We start from the raw sequence: 20,267 nt of genomic DNA on the forward strand, positions 1-20,267 counted from the left end.
GAGGGGGTGGCGTATTTGCAGCCAGCGCCACAGGGAAGGGGAAGATCTAGAGGAGGGAACTGGCCTGGCCGGAATGGAGGGAGAAAGCGGAATGTGGGAGGGCTCCAGGGGACGTGGGAGGGACCAACGAAGAGGGGGGAGGAAGGGGGGGTCCAGTCTCCCCTGGCCGAACACTTTTTTTCTGAGAAGTCCTGAAAGTAATCTCCAGGACCAGGACTCTGCTTCCAGACTCTGGAGTTCTGCCTAGTCGAAGGTAGGGGAGTTACTGCGGCCAACGGGAAGAGGAATTGGGGATGGAGAGGATGGTGGGTGGACCAGGGGCAACGCTGATTTGGGATGGAGTCGGGGAAGCCAACCAGCTGACAGTTTTATTATTGGTAAAGGAGCGAAACAGAAGAGTGAATAGCTGAGCAGATTGTTGGGGATGGAGGATTCAGGGGGCAGTTTGCAGGCCCTACGCTGAACACCAGGGCTTCACAGCCAAATGTCCCAGAACAAAGCTGTCTTGTCTGAGTTGGGGGAAGCAGTTCAGGGCCCCCCTTACTGTGGAGGACTGTTTTCAGCCCTGGAGAGAGAAGGCCTGAGCTGAGGAGCTAGCCCTAGCTTCTGGTTGCCCGGTGACAGGAAAAAAAAAAAAAAAAGAAGTGTTAATGGGAGCTTGGATAACTCTACACCAAACCCTGCCCAGTTTGAAGCCTAGGTCTCCTGGAGCCCCTGACCCTGCAGCGTATTTGTGAGCCCATGTGCTAGGGAGGGTGGCAGAAGGCTCTCCTACTCCGTTTAGCCTCCGCCTTCCCTGCCTGGGCATCTGCCTCCATTGGAAACTGCTAAGACTTCTCTCATTCATAGTGCTGAGATCTCCAGGACTGGTCTCCCGGGCTCCCCTGGCCTGCGCTGCTGTCTGTGTCGGTCTAACTGCATGGGTCTTGCTGTCATTTCTCCTGTGCCTGCACCTTGGCTTTTATTTCTTCTCCTCATGGTTTTTGCCTCTCCGTGTTATTCCCATTACTATGTGCTTTGGTGTTGGGGGGGGGGGGGTATTAAAATCATCTATCCATATTCCATGTGTCTCTCACCCTGTGCCTTTCTGTTTTTTCCCCTCTGTTCCCACAGTCTCCCTTCCTGTCACATCCTGTCTGGGTCGTCCTCTCTGTGCCTCTTCTCAATATCTCTGCTTATCCAGCCCATCCTTAGACTCTTGGTCTCTAACCTGTAGGCACCCCGTGAATGGAAGGAAATAGAGATGATGGTAATGGAGGTGATGATGCCAAACCAGGGAAGGTTATGGTGGGCCACTAATAGCCAGTTATAAGTTTTATGATTTACAAAGGGAGAGTCTCTCTCCCTCCCTCACTCCCAGTCTAGCTCTCTAGGGCTGTGCCTCTTTTCTTTGTGTTCCTATCCTCATTTAGTGTGTGTGTCTCTCCTTCTCTGTCCCTTAGTGCCCCCCTCCTTGGGCCCTACCGGCCATGAGAGCTGTCAATGTGTGGTATTGCTGCCCATGGGGACTACTGCTGCTGCACTTTCTGTGCAGCTCCAGTGTGGGGTCTCCGTCTCCTTCTACCAGCCCAGAGAAGGCAGAAAGCCAGGGGCTGAGGTTCCGGCTGGCTGGCTTTCCTAGAAAGCCCTATGAAGGTCGTGTGGAGATTCAGCGAGCCGGTGAATGGGGCACCATCTGTGACGATGACTTCACACTGCAGGCTGCCCATGTCCTCTGCCGGGAGCTGGGCTTCACAGAAGCTACAGGTTGGACCCATAGTGCCAAATATGGCCCAGGAACAGGTGAGCAATGCTCCAGGCTAGCCCAGACATTACCTAAGTGCAGTCAAGGTACAGAGAGAAGAACAAAACACCATGATGGCACAGCCAAAAGGACATGGGACACCGAGAATGGATAGAATTAAGGCGATCCGTTAATTCTATCGGATAATAAGCCAGCTAACAGTAATTTCAGGCCATGTGACGTGAAGCTAGCCAGTACTTTCCAGGAGCCTCCAGTATTCCGTGTGTACAATGAGGAGAGGGTTAAGTTCTCTTCTGCAAGGTAAGATTCTATAGAGCCATGCACAAAGACAGCCCAGTGCAGGGGAGTCCTAAACGATCCAAGTGAAGTTGACTCCGTGATAATATGAGGGCAGGTGAATGGTATCTGCATGTCCCCTAGCTGGAAGGGGTCATATACCACAGCTGACAAAATCAGGATACAGGCCAGAGCAAGCAGGAACTCATGTAGACCGAGTGTGACGGTGTGAGGGTTGGGACACAATTCTCTGAAGCTGGAAGTGCTCAGACTGGACCCACACTAGGACTGATGGATGGACACGGATGCAGCCTGATGTTGACCCCTCTCCCCCGGTCCAGGTGCTCTGCTGCTTCTGAGTTCAAGTGTCACTTTGGAGATAACAGACTTTGAGAGGGACAGTAGAAAGTAGAAATGCTCAGAAGTACTTTCCCCACACTCAGTCCTCCAGAGAGAAGGAGGGAAGGAGGGAGGAAGAGAGAGAGAGAGACGGAGAGGAAACCACTTTTAGAAAGTCACTTTCAGGAGGAATAGCTAAAGAAACCAAAAGTTTGGCACAGAAACAAACAAACAAAGCCTCAGTTAGCAATTATATGATGGTTGGTTTCAATTTGGGAAGGACAGTCGTGGCTGAAGCGTTTTTTTCTGGGTGGCATCAAAGGACTGAATCAGACCTAGTAGAGGAAGGTTGTAAAGACCCACAAGGACCTTCTGATAGTTATGTGGTCTCCTGGGGCAGAAAGGTAAAGCCCTGTTAGACTAGGTGAGGTGCCTTGAACACTGGCTGCAACACAGACCCTTCACGAGGTTCCTCCCAGTTTTGAGTGGTCAGTGATAGTCAATATGGTTCAGAAAATAAAAATAGGGTTTTTGTGGTAGTAGGCAACATAGGTATACAGAAAAATGCCACAGGGGAGACAGCAGGGTGAAGTGAAAGAATCTAAGATTCCCAAGTCTCAGTGAGAGGTCAGACTCTTAAGCAAGTTACATCATTCTTCGGAGTCCCAGTCTATTTATATAAAGTAATCATCTATCACCTCCGGCCTAGGAATGACTGTGTATATACTATGGCAAAGCATTTGGTACATAGGAGGTACTTAATTATAGCTGTTTTTGAACAAATCCTGATTGATATTGGCGAGAACTTACATGTTGATCCTCTGTTGTTGGTTGTGTTTTAATTCACTCTAATCAATTCTTCAGCATCCCAGATCACCACTAACCTTGTGTCAACCTTAAACCCTCTTTCTTCTTTCCCTCCAGCGTTCCCTGTCTCTTCCCCATCTTTTTCTCATCAAAAAAGGATTAGCCTCAAGGCCACGTGGGACCACCATCACTCTGTCAGCCATCCTCAAAGCCCTTCTTGCCCATCTCCCTTTCCATAGGCCGAATCTGGTTGGACAATCTGAGCTGCAGGGGGACTGAAGGAAGTGTGACAGAATGCACCTCCCGGGGCTGGGGAACCAGCGACTGTACCCATGATGAGGATGCCGGGGTCATCTGCAAGGACCAGCGCCTTCCTGGTTTCTCAGACTCCAACGTCATTGAGGTCTGCAGTACACACACACACACACACACACACACACACAAGGCTGCCGGGTGCCTTATGTGATTAAAAGAGATATTATACAGGGATCCCATAAGCCTATATAATATATAGGGTAATGTGGATTTCTGGAAAACTTAGAACCTGGGGGCAGATGAGGTGCTGCACTGTAAAATCCAATTTTAAAAATCGTGTATGGGTGTTTGGCAGTCACATATGTCTGTGTACCCAGCGCATGCCTAGCAAAGAGAGGCCAGAAGAGGGCTCTGGATCCCCTGGAACTGGAGTTATCGATGGTTGTGAGCTACCATGTGGGTCCTGGGAATTGAACCTCTGGTCTTCAGGAAGAGTTCTAGCCCTCAAATCCAATTATTTCAAGTATTCACGTTGGATTACTAAACCTGGCATGAGATCTCCAGGTTCATTCCTGTTCACCTGTCCCTGTTTCTGTGCTCCTCCAATATCTTTCTTCCTCCTCTTCCTTTTTTTTTGGGGGGGGGGGTGGTGGTGGAGGATTTGTTTTGTTTTTCCGAGACAGGGTTTCTTTGTGTAGCCCTGGCTGACCTGGAACTCACTCTGTAGACCAGGCTGGCCTCGAACTCAGAAATCCGCCTGCTTCTGCCTCCCAAGTGCTGGGATTAGAGACATGTGCCACCACTTCCCTGTTTTCCTCCTCTTCCTAAAACACCACCGTTGTGAAGGTTGCCTCATGCTTCAGGCAAACTTATTATAGCCTCCCTTCCTTAGTGCCTTCGGACCCTGTCATTATGTCTCCAGCACAGTGTATTCTGCTACCGCTACACATTGCACTCTGGGGCACATCCCCCACGGGGCAGCTGGCCTGGCGTCTTACTCAGCCCTGTCTCAGTGGCCCCACCATTGGGTTTTACAAACACAATCGGGGCTGCTTCAGGGCATCAGTCTGGCTACTGTGATTCTTTCCCTCCTCTGGTCCCATCTCAGGTGGAGCATCAGCTGCAAGTGGAGGAGGTGCGACTCCGACCAGCTGTGGAGTGGGGCAGGCGACCCCTGCCTGTGACTGAGGGCCTGGTTGAAGTCAGGCTTCCTGAAGGCTGGTCTCAAGTGTGTGACAAAGGCTGGAGTGCCCACAACAGCCATGTAGTCTGCGGTATGCTGGGCTTCCCTGGAGAAAAGAGAGTCAACATGGCCTTCTACAGGTGCGGGGACTAAGGGTGTTTTCAGACTTTGGAGAGGGTGAGAGGCACTGTGGGAAGCTCAGGAGGGACCGCAAGAAAACTGCTGTGATATAGACAACTGGGAAAACCATGCATGACCTCGAAGGCTTTCCTACCCAGAAATTGAGCCAGCTAGGCAAGATGCAGAATGCGCATGCGCGCCGGTGACGCCAGTGGTCGTCAGGCAGATTTCTGGAGTCTCCGCCCTGGGGCTTTGAAAGTTCAGAGTTCTTGGAGGGTGCAGCCGCCTGTCAAAGGCGGTGCCTGGGGGTGTCATTGCAAGGCTGCAGCCCGGGGCCTCAGAGATTGTTACTGCCCAGAGCTAAATCCTAGGGAACGCTGTGCCAAGGGCGGCTTCCTTCTCGGAGCACGTCATTTGGTAAATGAGATAAACAGCCAGCTAGATGACTTTTCAGTGAGCACACTGCATAAAATGCGGGCCGGGTATTGTAGACGTGCTAATCTTTGAAGAAAGGCTACACTCCTTGCATTGAGATAGAAAAACCAGTTCAGGTCTTATCTCTAATACGGATAAAGACGCCTTTTGAACCTGAATATACTCTGGGTAGAGCATGACGATAATATAACCAATATTTTATTCATCTATAGTGAATTTAGGAGAGTTTTTTTTTTTTTTAGTCTTGCAAAAATCCAGATAAACTGTGTTCGCCGCTGTCTCTAGTAATCCTCCCCAGGATGCTATCATAGGTTTGAGTGTAATTTTATTATTCCAATAATTTCAGATCTCTAAGAATTACCGTATGTTTTTCTTAACAACTTACTCTCAAATAGCATTTATCTGTAGAGTAAGAAAACTTTCTCTTTCTTCTAAAATCAATACATTCTATAACATCCACTCTTTTCCATATTTGCTGGAATTTTCTTCACTGTGGCCAATCACACCTTTGTTCTTTCAGCCCTGAGGAACACAGTTGAGTGACCTGCAGACCAACATTTTACAAAGCTGTGTGCGGTAGTGTGCCTGGACTGCCATCTGTCTCAGGCTGAGTTCCTTGCATTGAGCTCAGGCTTTGTCTTTCAGAGTCCAAACACCAGGTTATAAACAGTTGTAGGACTGAAGCCCAAGCTTTTCCAAGAGGAGAGGATGGAATGAAACAAGGTCTAGAGAGTCATTCATCCAACATTTATTTGATGCCCCACTGTGTGTGACTTCTATTGTAGGCTTTGATGATTCCACACTAAGCACAATCATTCTCCCTCTGGGACCAGGGGACAACCAGAAAATGAGTAAACTTATAAAATGGAAGGATGACAGTGTTAGTGTGGCTTTTATCAGATATCAGAACCAGGTTTGTGGCATTTTTAGAGAATTGAAAGAGCACATGCACATAGGTAAGTGGGAAAGGGTTTCTTTCATTCACAGACAGTGTGGAAGTATGAGACAGGTAGGCTACAAGAGAGCAAGCAGCAGGCTCTCTGAGCCCCCTTTTGTGGGTCCAGGAGAAGGGCTGGTGGTAAGGGATGCACCAAGGGCAGTGTCCTATTTTGATTGGCAGACTAGGGTTATATCAGCCTTTGTCTACTGTTCATATTCTCCCCCAAGGTGCATCTGATTTTAATCAATATGTACACCCGATTGTGCATAGGCATAAGATGGTAGATTGGGGCTTTTCCCTAAGAGTACACTCAGAGGATACAGCGTACCGTGCTGCTCTGGCTCCCAAACCTGCTAGTGCTGGATAGGCTCACTGCTCTTGTTCCTGAATATTCCTCAGGATGTGTTTGCTCCAAAAAGGGAGTGACTAAGGGTTTCTGGGTCAGCTGGGACAGAGCTCTGTTTAGAGATAGGTGGGCGTGTAGCAAGATAGCAGAGAGGGTGGGAGGTTGGAGAGGTGGGGAGTCTCCCAGGATGCTCAGTGCTTTGTTGAGAAAGGGGATGCATATATGGAACCCAAGCCAGCTAGAATCCCAGCTTGCTAAGCTGTCCCCAAGCTTGCCTGCCTCGGTGGTATGCAGTAAGGTTAAAGAAGTGACCCTGCGGAGGGAAAGTCCTTTGGATCAGGCGTCAGGTGAGGGAGGGTTTAAGGGCAGTGGGGGCACAGCTGTGCAGACTTGTAGGTGAGGAAGAGGAATCATAACAGACAGGGTGGAGAGAAGGCATTCTTGTCTTCACCTCAGTGTGGCTGGAGTTGGTGAACTAGATCCAGGAGGGCCGTGTGGAAGACATTGGCTTTACCCTGTGACGTAAGAAACCAGTGGAGGATTTTGAGCAGACATTTTATTCTGCTGTTTTAATTTTTATCACATTTTTATTTATTGTGAGTGCCACTGTGAACAAATGGAAGTCAGAGGACGACTTGCCAGAGTCCGTTCTCTCCTAAGTGGGGGCCCAGGGACTGAACTCAGGTCTTGGTGGCCAGATTCTTTCTATGGTTTTTTTTTTTGGGGGGGGGTGGGGGGAGGGAGAGACAGGGTTTCTCTGTATAGCCCTGGCTGTCCTGGAGCTCACTTTGTAGACCAGGCTGGCCTCGAACTCAGAAATTCGCCTGCCTCTGCCTCCCAGAGTGCTGGAATTAAAGGTGTGCGCCACCACCGCCCGGCGGCCAGCTTCTTTCTATGTTGAACCATTTTCGCCTGCTCCAGAAGTGTTTTTGGTTTTGGCTGTGTTTGAAACCACATCTTGAGTATCCCTGGCTGGCCTTGAACCCCTGATCCTTCTGCTTCTACCTCCCTCTGGAAATATGGGCCTGTATCAGCACGCCCAGCTGAGGGGCGGGTGGATTTAATCACATTTCTAATCATTACTTTGACTTGGAATTGTTTTACTTTATCTTGTTAATAATTGTGTGTGTGTGTGTGTGTGTGTGTGTGTGTTCTTGTGCTGTGTGTGTACACCTGTGCATGTGAGAGGTCAAAGAATAACTTTCAAGAGTCGGCTGTCTCCCTCCACACTGAATTCCTAAGATCAAACTCAAGTTCCCAGGTTCCAGTGGTGAAAGCTTTTGCCCACTAAGCCACTGACTATTTTGCTCTTTGCTTCTTCTTTTTTAAAAAAAAATATCGTGTGTGTTAGTGTGTGTGTGTGTGTGATAAAGTCAAACTCTTTATCAAATTTTACAGGTGTGCCAGTTTTGTATTTATAATTTTAAACTTGTTTTGGTGTTGTTAAATACACGAAGCTGTAGGATTTTAGAAGGAAACTGTATAGGTATTCGAACTCTTTCCTGCTCTTGTCCAGGAAGTGAAACCGAGGCTCTGAGAGCTTCAGTGCTCTTAAGAAGCCGACACTCCCCCTGAGCAGCAGCTTAACCTGGTATCCCCTTCCCTCTGCTTTGAGTGCTGGGACTGCAGGATTTTCCACCCTGCCTGGCTTGAGAGGCCACTCCCTCATTCATGTCTTTGTGGCACATACTGACTGACCTCCACACAAGGGTGGAGAGTACAGAGGTGCTAACTGATAATGGAGGAGGGCAGGCTGCAGATTACAGAGCCACAGGCTGTGGCTACACACTTGCTAGACCTTTCTAATAAAGGTAGTGGGAAAAGACAGTTAAGTGGCTAGTTGATTGGTTGATTTGTTTGGGAAAGGATAGGACCTCTCTACATAGCTGCCCTGAAACTCACTATATAGACTAGGCTGGCCTCAAACTCATAGAGATCTACCTGCCTCTGCCTCTCAGTGCTAGGATTAAAGGTGTGTGCTCCCGTGTCAAGTGACAGTAAGGTGTTCAACGAAGTGGCATTCACGCACAAGCCCAGAAGACTGGAGCCTAAGGCAGGCGGATCTGAAGTTATAGGCTGACTTAGAGACCTGTCTCCGGTAGGGGTGGGGGTGGGCAGTTCGATGACGATGTCTGTGAGATGACATGATCAGGCTGTGGCTCTATTTTTTCAGATGGGTTTCCATAAATGAAATAATCACAGGGCTGGAGAGAGGGCTCATTGGTTAAAAGAACTGACTGTTCTTTCAGAGTACTTAAGTTTAGTTCCCAGTTCCCCACATCAGGTCTCACAAACACCTGCAATTCCAGCTCCAGGAATACAGTGACTTATTCTGGCTTCCATGGATATATGCATACACATATGCTATACATACACACACACACACACACACACACACACACACACGAATGCAAATTTTTCATAATTACACACATACACACATACACACACACACATGTGAATGCAAACTTTTAAATAATTACTTTAATGAAACAAATACCCTTTGAAACAATTAATCCTGGGTCTGTAGCACATGCCTTCAAGGTCATCCTTGGCTACAAGTTGAATTTAAGGCCTGCCAGGGCTACATAGTGAGACCAGCCTCAAAAAATCACAGTGCTGGAGGGATTGCTGGGCAGTTAAGAGCTGCTCTTCCAGACGACACAGTCCAGGTCACAGCACCTACATGGTCTCCCACCACCATCTGTAACCCCAGTTCTGGAACTCTAATGCCCTCTTCTGACCTCTTTATGCACCAGGCATGCACACGGTGCACAGACACACATGCAAGCAAAACACCCACACACATAAAACCAAATTTACAAAACCAAAAAGCAAACAAGCCATGCCTGGTGATGTCATATGCTTATAATCCTGGTACTTGGGAGGCTCAGGCAAGAGAATTACAAGGGGAAGAGAGTAAATACATTTAAAAATGCACATATGAAATCGTAGTGCACCTCCTATACTGTGTCGAAATGCATGAGTATTCGAGAGAAATGGCAGGACAGAAACATGGACAAAGAAACAAAAACCAGGGGCCAGCAGGGAATGCCATGAACCTCTTCCTAAGATGCAGACCAGCTGGGCAGTGGTGGTGGCACAGGCCTCTAATCCCAGCACTGGGGAGGCAGAGGCAGGTGGATCTCTGAGTTCAAGGCCAGCCTGGCTACAGAGTATATTCTGTGACCCCAGTGTGTGTGGTACAAAGGCAGAAGAATCAACACTGGTTCAAGGCCAGGGTTCTGTGATCAAGACCCTGACTCAACTCTGCCTCACCTCATGGCATACCCCAAGCTGGGCAGACCGAAGAGTGGCCAGAATTAAAAGGACTATGATGAGAAATAGACTTAAGGAAACCCTTGGAGAAGGAAGTAAGGCAATCTACTTCCCTGCAAGCATGTTTGGGACATGAGCTCACCTTGTGAGTGAGCAGGCCAGCGGGATTGGAACGTGGGCAGAAAGATTCCCCAGGCAAATGTCAAAGCTAATGTCTTCAGATATGTTCTCAGTCCCTGGAACAACAGTCTCAGGTCTAGACAGTGCCAGGGAATTCCTTGGAGAGACCACCCAAGAAGCACACACACACACACACACACACACACACACACACACACACAAAAGGGGAGTGAAAGAGGTGGTGTCAGCCTCCCTGGGCCTGACCCAAGCTGTTCCTCTGCCCTCTAGATCCCAGTGGCCCCTCCTCTGCCCTCTCCTGAGGTTTTCCACCAACCTCCAGAGCCAGCGGCCCTCATTCCTCATCTGTCTTGATCTAATTTCTGAAGGTCCTGGTACTGGGGCACTGTTTTGAGTCCGTGGCCTTCACTGAAGCTCACTCACTTGTTCCTGTGCTAGCAGGGCCAGCAGGGCCTTGGGCGTAGCTGATGACATCACACTCTACTCTCAGATTAGAAATCTTGTCCCTGGTTCTGGCTGCACTGGCCTTTTCCACTTGGTTCTACACCAACCCTGACTTGCTCTTGTCTTATCCTCACAGAAAGCTGAGGAAGCGAGCAGCCAAAGCCTCAGCCCGACACCCCAAGTCCCTTGGAAGGTAAAGGGGCAAGAGCCCGGGGGGCCTCCTGTCAGCCCCTGAGGCCTCAGGAGGTGGATGGATGGATAGAACCTATCCATGTCCATCCCAGAACCCAAGCCTGTGGATTAGGAATGGGGTTGAAGAATGGCTGCCCCAGGCAGGGTGGGAAGCAGGGATGGTAATGGGTGAGCTTTGATCTTAGGGCCTGGGAGGAGGAAGTTATGTAGGAACTGAGGAGACACTGCAGCCTCAGCCCTCCTCAGCTGGATCGCTCGAATCCCTCCTCCTCCCTTCCCACACCCACAACGCCCTTGGTCCAGGAACAATTCTGCTCTCTCCTCTGACCTTCCGCCGACCTCCTCTCCCTCACCTGGATTTCCATAATTAGATTTGCCTTTAGTGGCACTGACTCCACGAGCATCAGGGGTTGCTGGGTGTATGCCCTCCTTGGCATTCAGCAGTCTTCATGTGCAGGGAAATCAGTTGCCCTCTCCATACCAGGAACAACAGGTCCTTCTAAAAGCAGAGTGCTTCACTCAATGACTGTCTCTACCAACATCTCTCTCCCTTTTGCAGAACAGTCAACAAGTTTAAAGTCAAACACAAGCCCCGAGTGGGCAGAGGGCCAAGCAAGAGGTAAATGAGGTTGGGGCTGGAAGCAGAAAGGAAGCAGGAGAGGCAGGGGCGGGGGCAGGGGCGGGGGCGGGGGCAGGGGCAGGGCTCTGACCAGACTCGTGCAAGGCAGGCCTGTTGGACTGATGGAGCTGATGACAGGTGAAGTGGTAGCTGTGACAAACATCTTCCAGATCCTTCCAGAAACAGGAAGTAAGGCGCTGTGTTGTGAGTCTCTGGGGACTGTGTTAGTCACAGCACTTCATGCTTGCCTGTGTGCTTGCCTTCCTTTCGTGAACTCCGGTAGGTGATCCAACACTCTGTCCTGTACCTGCCTTTCCCTGCAGTGCTTCTAAGTTCTGATGAGTGCTTCTAAATTCTATTTTTGTTTTAAAGTAAATATTACCAGGGGCTGGAGAGATGGCTTATGGATCCCACTTGGGATCAATGGTTATGAGTGTGAACTGCTCTTCCAGGGGACCTGAGTTCAATTCCCAGTACCGACTAGACAACTCTACTCAACTAACACTCTGATACATACATATACACATTATTAAGGTTTCTTTTTTTAAGTAAACATTACCAGTTTGCCTGGTGTGGAGGGTAGCCTATGGAACTTTTCCAGGAATGGCTTAAGGATCACAGCTCCCACCTGGATGCCTGTTAGGCATCCAGTTGCATATTTTCTTCTTGGGCTCCCTCAGAATTTAAGGGAATAAGACTTCCAACCTTTTCGTGTCCAACTTGTCTTTAAAAGACAGGCAGCACCACTGAAACCTCCCTGATAACATGTGGCTGAGGCCAGGAGAAAGCATCTCTTCCACTGTCCCCTCTTCCCTCAGCTCCAAAGACCCCCAGCACACCCGGGTGGGCTTCTGTCCCTGGTAGCTGTCGAAGAGCTCAGAATTTGATGGGTGCAAGTTCTTGCAATCCTCTTTGGCTTAGGCCATCTTTGCCCAACACAAATATCTCTGACCCTCAGCATGCACTGCTGCTTTTATTGGTTATAAGGAGAGGATAAGAGAAAGTTGAAGTTAGAAGTCTTGTCTTGCGATGGCCTGATTTCGATTTTCAGCCAAACAGGACACTGAAAGTACCTGATCTCTCTGTTTACCCTGGGCTTCCAGATGCTTCCTTTCTGTAGTCTCCAGCCTTCTTTGCCTGTTTTGCATATGTTTTGGTTTGTTTGGTTGGTTGTTTTCTGAGACAGGGTTTCTCTGTGTAGCCCTGGTTGTCCTAGAACTCGCTCTGTAGACCAGACTGGCTTTGAACTCAGAGATCCACCTGTGTCTGTCTCTGGGGTGCTGGGATTAAACATGAACCACCATGGCCTAGTCCTTTACCTGTTTTGTTTATAAATACCTTCTCTCCTGTCTTCCTAGCTTTAAACTGTTACATTCCCTCTTTTCTCTAATGTCAGGGATAGGGCACCAGCTGCAATAACCCAGTCTGGAGAACCTACTCCGCCCACACCAGCCTCTGCTTTCCCTTTCTCAGGCGCTCCACGCAGCCTTCCTGGGAAGAGTTCTCCCTTCCATCACCTAGCTGCAAGCTCCTGTTCTGTGCTCTCTGCACGGTCCCTCTTCTCTCGGGCATCTCTACAGTGTTTCCAAGTGTTAACATCTCCAGTTTGGTCCTATTTTCTGCTCAGACGGCTGTGGGACAATGCTCAGTGGACTCTCACACCTGACTACCTCATTAAGGCATCTGTGTTTCCATTGGGATGGCCAAGGCCATCTTCCCTAATTAGCCACATAGTCCCTCCAACTTTGGTCTGCCTTGCATTTGTCTTTATTCCAGAGAGCCATCACCAGTTCTCCTAGCCTATCCTTGCCATAGCTGTACTATTCTAACCTGGAAGCCCCTCTGGCCTCTGAGAAGCCAGTTAGATGCAGACTTCCTCAGTACTTTGTGTCCTGCGTCATCTTCATTTGGTTTGTTCAGTCACAGCATAGAAGGGGCTACTCACTGGCTATTCAGGCCAGTTTTGTGCCAGCCCCTCCTGAGCCATGCCTTCTGGTTTCCCATTGGATTTGGGCTTCCCATTAGATATGCACGGTTGCTTTGGTCTCTTCAGGACCCAAATGGCCTCAGTCTACCTATAGGTCATTAAGAACAAAGTTGCAACTGTGCGGTGGTGGTGGTGCCTGCCTTTAATGCCAGCCCTCTGGGAGAAGGCAGAGACAGGCAGAGCTCTGTGAACTCAAGGCCAGCCTGCTCTATGCACAGCTTAGGACAGCCAAGGATACAGAGAAACCCTGTCTCAAAAAAAAAAAAAATAGACCAAGGTTGTTATCAAACCTGGCCACCCTTCCCTTAGGGTTGGGGTTCTCTGTTTACAAGTCTTCAAAGGAGCTGACTGGGCAGCTTGCTCTTTCATACTACACATTAGACAGTCCTGCCTCCCCACAAGGAAAACACAGGAGGGGAAGAAAGGGATAAGTGGCCACGAGAGGTTGGCAGGGAAGTGGACTGGCAGGTGGCTGTGGGGCAGGGGGTGAGAATTCACCCTCACACTACTGCACCTCACTCCTGTCCCCATAGGATGCTGGCCCAGAAGAAGCAACACTCCTTTGGTCTGCACAGCGTGGCATGTGTGGGCACAGAAGCCCACCTCTCCCTTTGCTCTCTAGAGTTCTATCGTGCCAATGACACCACCAGGTGCTCTGGGGGAAGCCCTGCAGTGGTGAGCTGTGTGCTGGGCCCTCTTTATGCCACCTTTACTGGTCAGAAGAAACAGCACCACTCTAAGTCTCAAGGGGAGGTATGTAAGACAAGGCATGTTTTCTGGGTACTGGGGACTGAACCTCAGGCTACACACACACACACACACACACATGCACACGTGAGGCAAACTTACCTTTTAGCTACACAATCCCACCCAAGACAGTGAATGCGACCTTTCCCCACCTAGGGTAGGAACTCCCTAGCCTAGCCTCTACTTACTAAGCAAGCCTTGACCTTTGACAGCATGGAACCTTCCAGTGGCTGTGCCACAGACCTAATGCCACCCACTCTCATGAAAGCCTCATTCAGCTCCCTGGGCTGTCTTCCCAAACCAGTGTTTCCACTCACCCCTTTGGGCATGTCTTTCTTCTGCAGGCCCGAGTGCGTCTAAAGGGTGGTGCCCACCCTGGAGAAGGCCGAGTAGAAGTGCTCAGGGCTGGCACATGGGGAACAGTCTGTGACCGAAAGTGGGACCTGCAGGCAGCCAGTGTGGTGTGTCGAGAGCTGGGCTTTGGCACTGCCCGAGAGGCCCTGAGTGGTGCCCGCATGGGGCAGGGTGAGAGGAGAAGTGTTCACACTTCTGGGGTACATTCCTTGGGAAGGTATGGAGTCCTCTGGGCAATGGTCTAGTTACAACCTCCTCAGCCCTGACTTCAACTCTAGGCATGGGTGCCATCCACCTGAGTGAAGTTCGGTGCTCTGGCCAGGAACCCTCCCTGTGGAGATGCCCCTCCAAGAACATCACAGCTGAGGACTGTTCCCATGGCCAGGATGCAGGTGTGCGGTGTAACCTCCCCTACACTGGGGTGGAGACCAAGGTCAGTCATAAATTCTACTTTCTACTCAGGCCCGGCCACCCCTCAGCTCCCACACAACTCTGCCATTTGTGAGCCCTTTCTCTGTCCCTGCTTCCTGCTCCAGACTGCCGTCCCCAAAGCTACCCCGCACTTCCCCTCTATACCCCTACAGATCCGACTCAGTGGGGGCCGCAGCCGATATGAAGGGCGAGTCGAGGTGCAGATAGGGGTGCCTGGCCACCTACGCTGGGGCCTCATCTGTGGGGATGACTGGGGAACGCTGGAGGCTATGGTGGCCTGTAGGCAGCTTGGTCTTGGCTACGCCAACCACGGCCTGCAGGTAAGTTGGGAGAAGAGGAAACCAAAGCTGTTGTCACCATAGTCTGTGTTTTGGGCAAGGACTGTGGAAACAGGTCCCTTGGCCCTGGAAACTGGAACCTCTGGCCTCACTGACACCTACCTACATCCCCAGGAGACCTGGTACTGGGACTCGGGGAATGTAACTGAGGTAGTGATGAGCGGAGTGCGTTGCACGGGGTCTGAGCTGTCCCTGAACCAATGTGCCCATCACAGCACCCACATCACCTGTAAGAGGACAGGAACCCGCTTCACTGCTGGAGTCATCTGTTCTGAGAGTGAGTAGTAAGAGCTAGAAAAGCTCACCGGAGGGGGCTGCGCTGTGATCTGCTGCGAGGGAAGCCAGTCTCCCATACGGAGACGGAAGCGCCCTCAGCAGCAACCATCACTCTTTGTCTCGTAGCTGCTTCAGATCTGCTGCTGCACTCCGCGCTGGTCCAGGAGACTGCTTATATTGAAGACCGCCCACTGCACATGCTGTACTGTGCTGCTGAAGAGAACTGCCTGGCTAGCTCTGCCCGCTCGGCCAACTGGCCCTATGGCCACCGGCGTCTGCTCCGATTCTCTTCCCAGATCCACAACCTAGGAAGGGCTGACTTTAGGCCCAAGGCTGGGCGCCATTCCTGGGTGTGGCATGAATGTCATGGGTGAGAGGGCAGAGGGGGCCAGAGAGGAAGGTGAGGCTCAGGGCATGTGGAGCCTGCTGGAACCCAGGAAGGATCACAGGTTCTTGTCCCACAGGCACTACCACAGCATGGACATCTTCACTCATTATGATATCCTGACTCCCAACGGCACCAAGGTGGCTGAGGGCCACAAAGCTAGTTTCTGTCTAGAAGACACTGAGTGTCAGGAGGGTGAGTTGGGGCCAGAGTGGACTTAAGCCCAAGCATAGCCTCGCCCTCCACTGACATATAACACTCCCTTCAGATGTCTCCAAGAGGTACGAGTGCGCCAACTTTGGAGAGCAGGGTATCACCGTGGGATGCTGGGATCTCTACAGGCATGACATTGACTGTCAGTGGATCGACATCACAGATGTGAAACCAGGAAACTACATTCTTCAGGTGCCTGGCATCTGCCTGGACTTTCAGATAACAGGGTTGTGGTGGGTGACAAGGACACCTTTGGCCTGTAGGAATGCAGCTGGCTCACACCAGCATCTTTCCTCACTCACAGGTGGTCATCAACCCAAATTTTGAGGTAGCAGAAAGTGACTTCACCAACAATGCAATGAAATGTAACTGCAAATACGACGGACATCGCATCTGGGTGCACAACTGCCACATTGGTAGGTGACATGAGAAGGGTGAATGCAGGGCAGGAGGGAAAGGCTTCAGTCCCATTACCATTGCCCATGATGGGTATGTGCTCTTGCCCCTGTGCAGGGACAGCCTCCCATAGTGCCTGTCTACTCTGCAGGTGATGCCTTCAGTGAAGAGGCCAACAGGAGGTTTGAGCGCTACCCTGGCCAGACCAGTAACCAGATCGTCTAAAATGCTACCGCCCTGTCTGCAAAGCACCACTGGCCCCCAATGGCAGGGGTCTGAGGCTGCTATTACCTCAGGAGCTTACCACAAGAACCCCTAATGCCAGCAGGCACACTACACGCATTCACTTGTGCACTGCAGACTACGAACTGTTGAACAGAAGTTGGTGCCCCCCTCCTGGATCAGCTGACAGAAGTTGGTGCCTCCCTTCCTGGGTCAGCTGACAGAAGTTGGTGCCCCCCTCCTGGGTCAGCTGACAGAAGTTAGTGCCTCCCTCCTGGGTCAGCTGACAGAAGTTGGTGCCCCCCCTCCTGGGTCAGCTGACAGAAGTTGGTGCCCCCTTCCTGGGTCAGCTGACAGAAGTTGGTGCCTCCCTTCCTGGGTCAGCTGTCATTACCTTTGGCCAAGCATGGAGAATCAGCCAACAGACACAGCATAGGCAGAACACACCACAAAGAACTGCCCCACATAGGATGGCAGCCGCTCATTCTCTTGAATAGGGGAGGTCAAGAGGGTCAGCTCCCATAGCTCTAAGTTCTCCTAAGTACCGAGTTACCTCTAGCCATTTGGTGGGGGAACAGATCCAGCCCCCCATTTTTGACTGTAACATGTTGCTAGGTATAATTTTATTTTATATAAAATGTGTTCTTCAGAACCCAGGACTGGTGCAGTGGTTAGAGGGGCCTGCCCTCCATAGATCCATTGACTCCTCCTCTACCCACATGCACTCAGAACCTAGGCTAGGAAAGCAAGGAGAAAATCAGAGCAAGAGCTTCAAACTCTCGCCAGTCCACTCATTCTGTGACCTCGGGGGTCACGTATAAGGTCAGTGTTTCGGATCCGCGCCGGATCCGCACTGCCAGCTGTGATTGGGTTCGAACAGCCTCGTAAACATCTTCGGCATTTTGTACCAATTTCTCCCCAATGGCCAAGATCACATCACCAGGCCGCAGACCAGCCCTGTGGAGGATGGACAGGGTAAGGAAGGAGTAGACAGCGGAGTTCAAGGATACATCCACCCCACCTCACCCCACAGAGGAGGCTCCCCATCACCTGTGTGCAGGGGAGCCCAGGATAACTTTATGAATGAGGACACCATGCTGAACGTCAGGGAAGCTTGGCTCTCGGAGCTGTAGTTCAGTAAGGATGCTGAAAGGGCACAGACACTATCAGCTCCACACAGGCCCTCTCCCATCTTAACAGTTCCTAAGCTCAGTGGGATATACACATAAAAGACAGCTAATTTCAAAAGATACACAGTGCTAAGTCAACTTCACTTCTGTCATCCTGAAATTCGACAATAATTAAGGGGTAGAACTTAAGCTGAGCCTAGAAGGGTGAGTCCTACAACCGTATGAAATAAGGTGTTAAGACACAGAGGTGGAAAATCAAAAGTCGTTCTGAAGAAACGACAAGCTGTCTAGAAGGATAACTAGAGCTGGGTGGAAATGGTCTTTCAACGCTAGGTCAATGGAGGCTTTGCATCACAGCAATAATAGATGTGCTCATCTACTGAAGGGTCAGATGCAGTAGGATGAGAAAGTTATGATGAGAAGTGACAGCTCTTGTGACAGCAGACAACAGCTTATCTTAAAGACAAACATAGAGCAAAACCCAAGAAGAGAGTAGGGGTGTCCACCCTGAGAACACTGGGGTCCTATACACACGCATATACCATGACCCCTAACATACCTGGGAGTCAGAGTCAGCATCATCACTCCAATGTAGCGGCGCTGGGACCCACTGACGCCAAACCAGGAATCTGTAGAAAGAGGACGGATGAGCCCACCCAGGTGCACTCTGTCCCTACCCCTACCAGTCGACCCCTCGACACCAAGTCCCGGTGAATGCCCCTCCCCTAGGCCCCATACTCCATTTTAAAGGAACCCCTTTCCCTGTAAGACAGGCTCACTTTTCTTTTCCCCGCGATGCAGAAACTCCCTAAGGCGATCAGAAGGGATGGCAAAGGAGATTCCAGCTGTCACCTTCATGGTGTTCACTCCAATCACCTCCCCATCCTGCAGGGACACAGCCCCCTGTCCCCTAGCCCACACAGATGGCAGAGGATGGGGGCACCTGAACAAGAGTAGCAAGGATTTGGGGACAGGGGTCTGTCTGTCTGGATACCAGGAGAGAAACAAGAGACTAGAGACTTAGCTAAAACTCCCTGGGTCAGGGGAAAACCCATACTTCCCACACTGACCTGGGGCATGGATTCGTAGAAGAACATGAACACTCACCAGGTTAACCAGGGGACCACCAGAATTTCCAAACTGTGAGACAAAATGAAAGAAAACATCAAAAAGATCTGGACTCCCATGCCTCTGGGAATTTTAAGACGGGGTTATAAACAGGGTGTAGGGAAATTCTTCGAATTCCATTCCCAGCACTTGAAGTAGAGTGGCTGCATTCTGCAGCCCAGCCTCTAACACAGGCCCAGTCACCATCATGTGTCAGTTGGTGCTTATACCCAACAGCTGTTCTCCCCAATTCCAACCTAGCACCTAATTTCTCTCATATCAGAACGCACATCAATCGCTGCATCGGTCTGAATGTATTCCACGTTGGTTTGAGGGAGACCCAGGTCCCTGGCTGGGCGCTGAGCAGAGCTGACAATGCCAGATGTGATCGTGTTCTGCAGTGCGAATGGACTTCCCATGGCAACAACAAACTCCCCTTGCCGGACATCAGCAGAGCGGCCGAGAGGCAGTGTGGGAAGAGGCTCCTTAAGGGAAATGAGTACACAAAAACTGGTCATTTTAAGAAGGGAGCAAGAAAACAGCTGTCATCAGATCTGGCCTACTCCATCCCCACCTTCGTTTGAATCCTCAATGTGGCAATGTCTGCTACAGGATCCACAGCTGTGACCATGGCCTCATAAGTGTCTCCGCTAGGCAGCCTCACTCGCACTCGGCGCCGATCAGCCACCACGTGGGCGTTGGTAACGATGAGCCCATCTGAAGCCACTACGAATCCTGATCCGTTTGAGATGGGGACTTCACGGCCGGAGAAAGGGTGCCTGGGATGGGGAAAGCACCGATTACACTGCAGCTTCCACCCCATCCTGCTCCCTTGCCTTTACGACAGTTGATTTCAACATCTCCGGGTCAACTTCACCATTACCGGTCTAGGATCTCGATATAGACCACAGCAGGGGCTGTCTTCTCCACCACATCTGCGATGAAATTGTACTGGCTCCGGGGAGAGGTGGGTGGCGGAGCAGGAACAGCAGCCAGCACCGTGGAAGGACCCCGCCCCCAACCCCACAACAGCAGCACCACTGCACCCCCTGCGCCCACCGCCACCGCCAGCCATTCGCGCCGACGGCTTCCAGGGTTCCTGCGGGCCTCCTGGTCACTGGAGCCTGGAGTCCCCACAGTCAGTCGTGCCCAGAGATCCGGGGTCCTAGACGTCAGATTTGCCCGTGATGCAAGGACCCCTACAGGCACCCGGGCCGGGAGACTGGGGGTCCCATAAGTCATCCGGGCCTGAGGGTCAGGAGTTCCTGATGTCAGCAGAGCCCGGAGGTCAGGGGCTAACGGGGGGCCCTTCCTCAAGAAGATGCCCCCCAAAGCCCGCCATGCACCCCGCCCCGCCTTCAGCGCAGCCATCAGCTCCGCCTCGGCTCTCCTCACCCGCCCTACTCAGAGGCGGTCCTCTAGAACCCAGCAAGCCTTCTAGGAGAAGCAAGGCACGCCGGTATCTGTTCAGTGCATGCCGGGAAATGTAGTCCCTTCAGGATGCGCTCTTTCAAGCGTACACACACGTTCACACAAACACACACACTCACACACAGACACACA

The 20,267-nt window shown here is 51.0% G+C and overlaps 2 protein-coding genes across 5 annotated transcripts; one reads left to right on the plus strand and one right to left on the minus strand.

Moving 5' to 3' along the window:
• The first annotated feature begins 153 nt into the window (after nt 1-153).
• Loxl3 (lysyl oxidase like 3) lies at nt 154-17,123 on the plus strand. 4 transcript variants are annotated; one of them, XM_052174056.1, is made up of 16 exons: nt 154-253; nt 1,443-1,782; nt 3,406-3,569; nt 4,530-4,744; nt 10,443-10,499; nt 11,058-11,117; nt 13,638-13,857; nt 14,196-14,376; nt 14,484-14,638; nt 14,790-14,957; nt 15,090-15,252; nt 15,378-15,621; nt 15,716-15,831; nt 15,905-16,041; nt 16,154-16,265; nt 16,397-17,123. In XM_052174056.1, the coding sequence occupies exons 2-16, from the start codon at nt 1,470-1,472 to the stop codon at nt 16,468-16,470; spliced, it is 2,379 nt and encodes a 792-aa protein (XP_052030016.1). In that variant the 5' UTR covers nt 154-253; nt 1,443-1,469; the 3' UTR covers nt 16,471-17,123. The 4 variants fall into 4 exon arrangements, with proteins under 4 accessions (XP_052030016.1, XP_052030017.1, XP_052030018.1 ...); XM_052174057.1 differs by lacking the exons at nt 10,443-10,499; nt 11,058-11,117; XM_052174058.1 differs by lacking the exons at nt 154-253; nt 1,443-1,782; nt 3,406-3,569; ... (1 more) ...; nt 10,443-10,499; nt 11,058-11,117 and adding an exon at nt 6,619-6,792.
• On the minus strand, nt 17,074-20,229 carry Htra2 (HtrA serine peptidase 2). The gene is made up of 8 exons (XM_052174061.1): nt 19,588-20,229; nt 19,279-19,483; nt 18,995-19,189; nt 18,705-18,737; nt 18,377-18,482; nt 18,157-18,226; nt 17,518-17,613; nt 17,074-17,424 (listed from the first exon to the last, which is right to left on the minus strand). Exons 1-8 carry the CDS (start codon nt 20,073-20,075, stop codon nt 17,259-17,261), a joined length of 1,359 nt encoding a protein of 452 aa, XP_052030021.1. The 5' UTR covers nt 20,076-20,229; the 3' UTR covers nt 17,074-17,258.
• Between the last annotated feature and the right edge of the window lie 38 nt (nt 20,230-20,267).

Source organism: Apodemus sylvaticus, chromosome 2 (assembly GCF_947179515.1).
Source record: "Apodemus sylvaticus chromosome 2, mApoSyl1.1, whole genome shotgun sequence".
NCBI lineage: Eukaryota > Metazoa > Chordata > Mammalia > Rodentia > Muridae > Apodemus > Apodemus sylvaticus.

What these genes read in the sequence shown, in the direction of transcription:
- Htra2 (XM_052174061.1), bottom strand. Translation starts at nt 20,075, where the DNA reads ATGGCTGCGCTGAAGGCGGGGCGGGGTGCATGGCGGGCTTTGGGGGGC. An exon ending in ATGCTGACTCTGACTCCCAG is followed by an intron (nt 17,614 to 18,156) that starts GTATGTTAGGGG and finishes GTGCCCTTTCAG; the next exon opens with CATCCTTACTGAACTACAGC. An exon ending in CTGGGCTCCCCTGCACACAG is followed by an intron (nt 17,425 to 17,517) that starts GTGATGGGGAGC and finishes CATCCTCCACAG; the next exon opens with GGCTGGTCTGCGGCCTGGTG.
- Loxl3 (XM_052174056.1), top strand. Translation starts at nt 1,470, where the DNA reads ATGAGAGCTGTCAATGTGTGGTATTGCTGCCCATGGGGACTACTGCTG. An exon ending in CAGACTCCAACGTCATTGAG is followed by an intron (nt 3,570 to 4,529) that starts GTCTGCAGTACA and finishes GTCCCATCTCAG; the next exon opens with GTGGAGCATCAGCTGCAAGT. An exon ending in TGGAGTCATCTGTTCTGAGA is followed by an intron (nt 15,253 to 15,377) that starts GTGAGTAGTAAG and finishes TTTGTCTCGTAG; the next exon opens with CTGCTTCAGATCTGCTGCTG.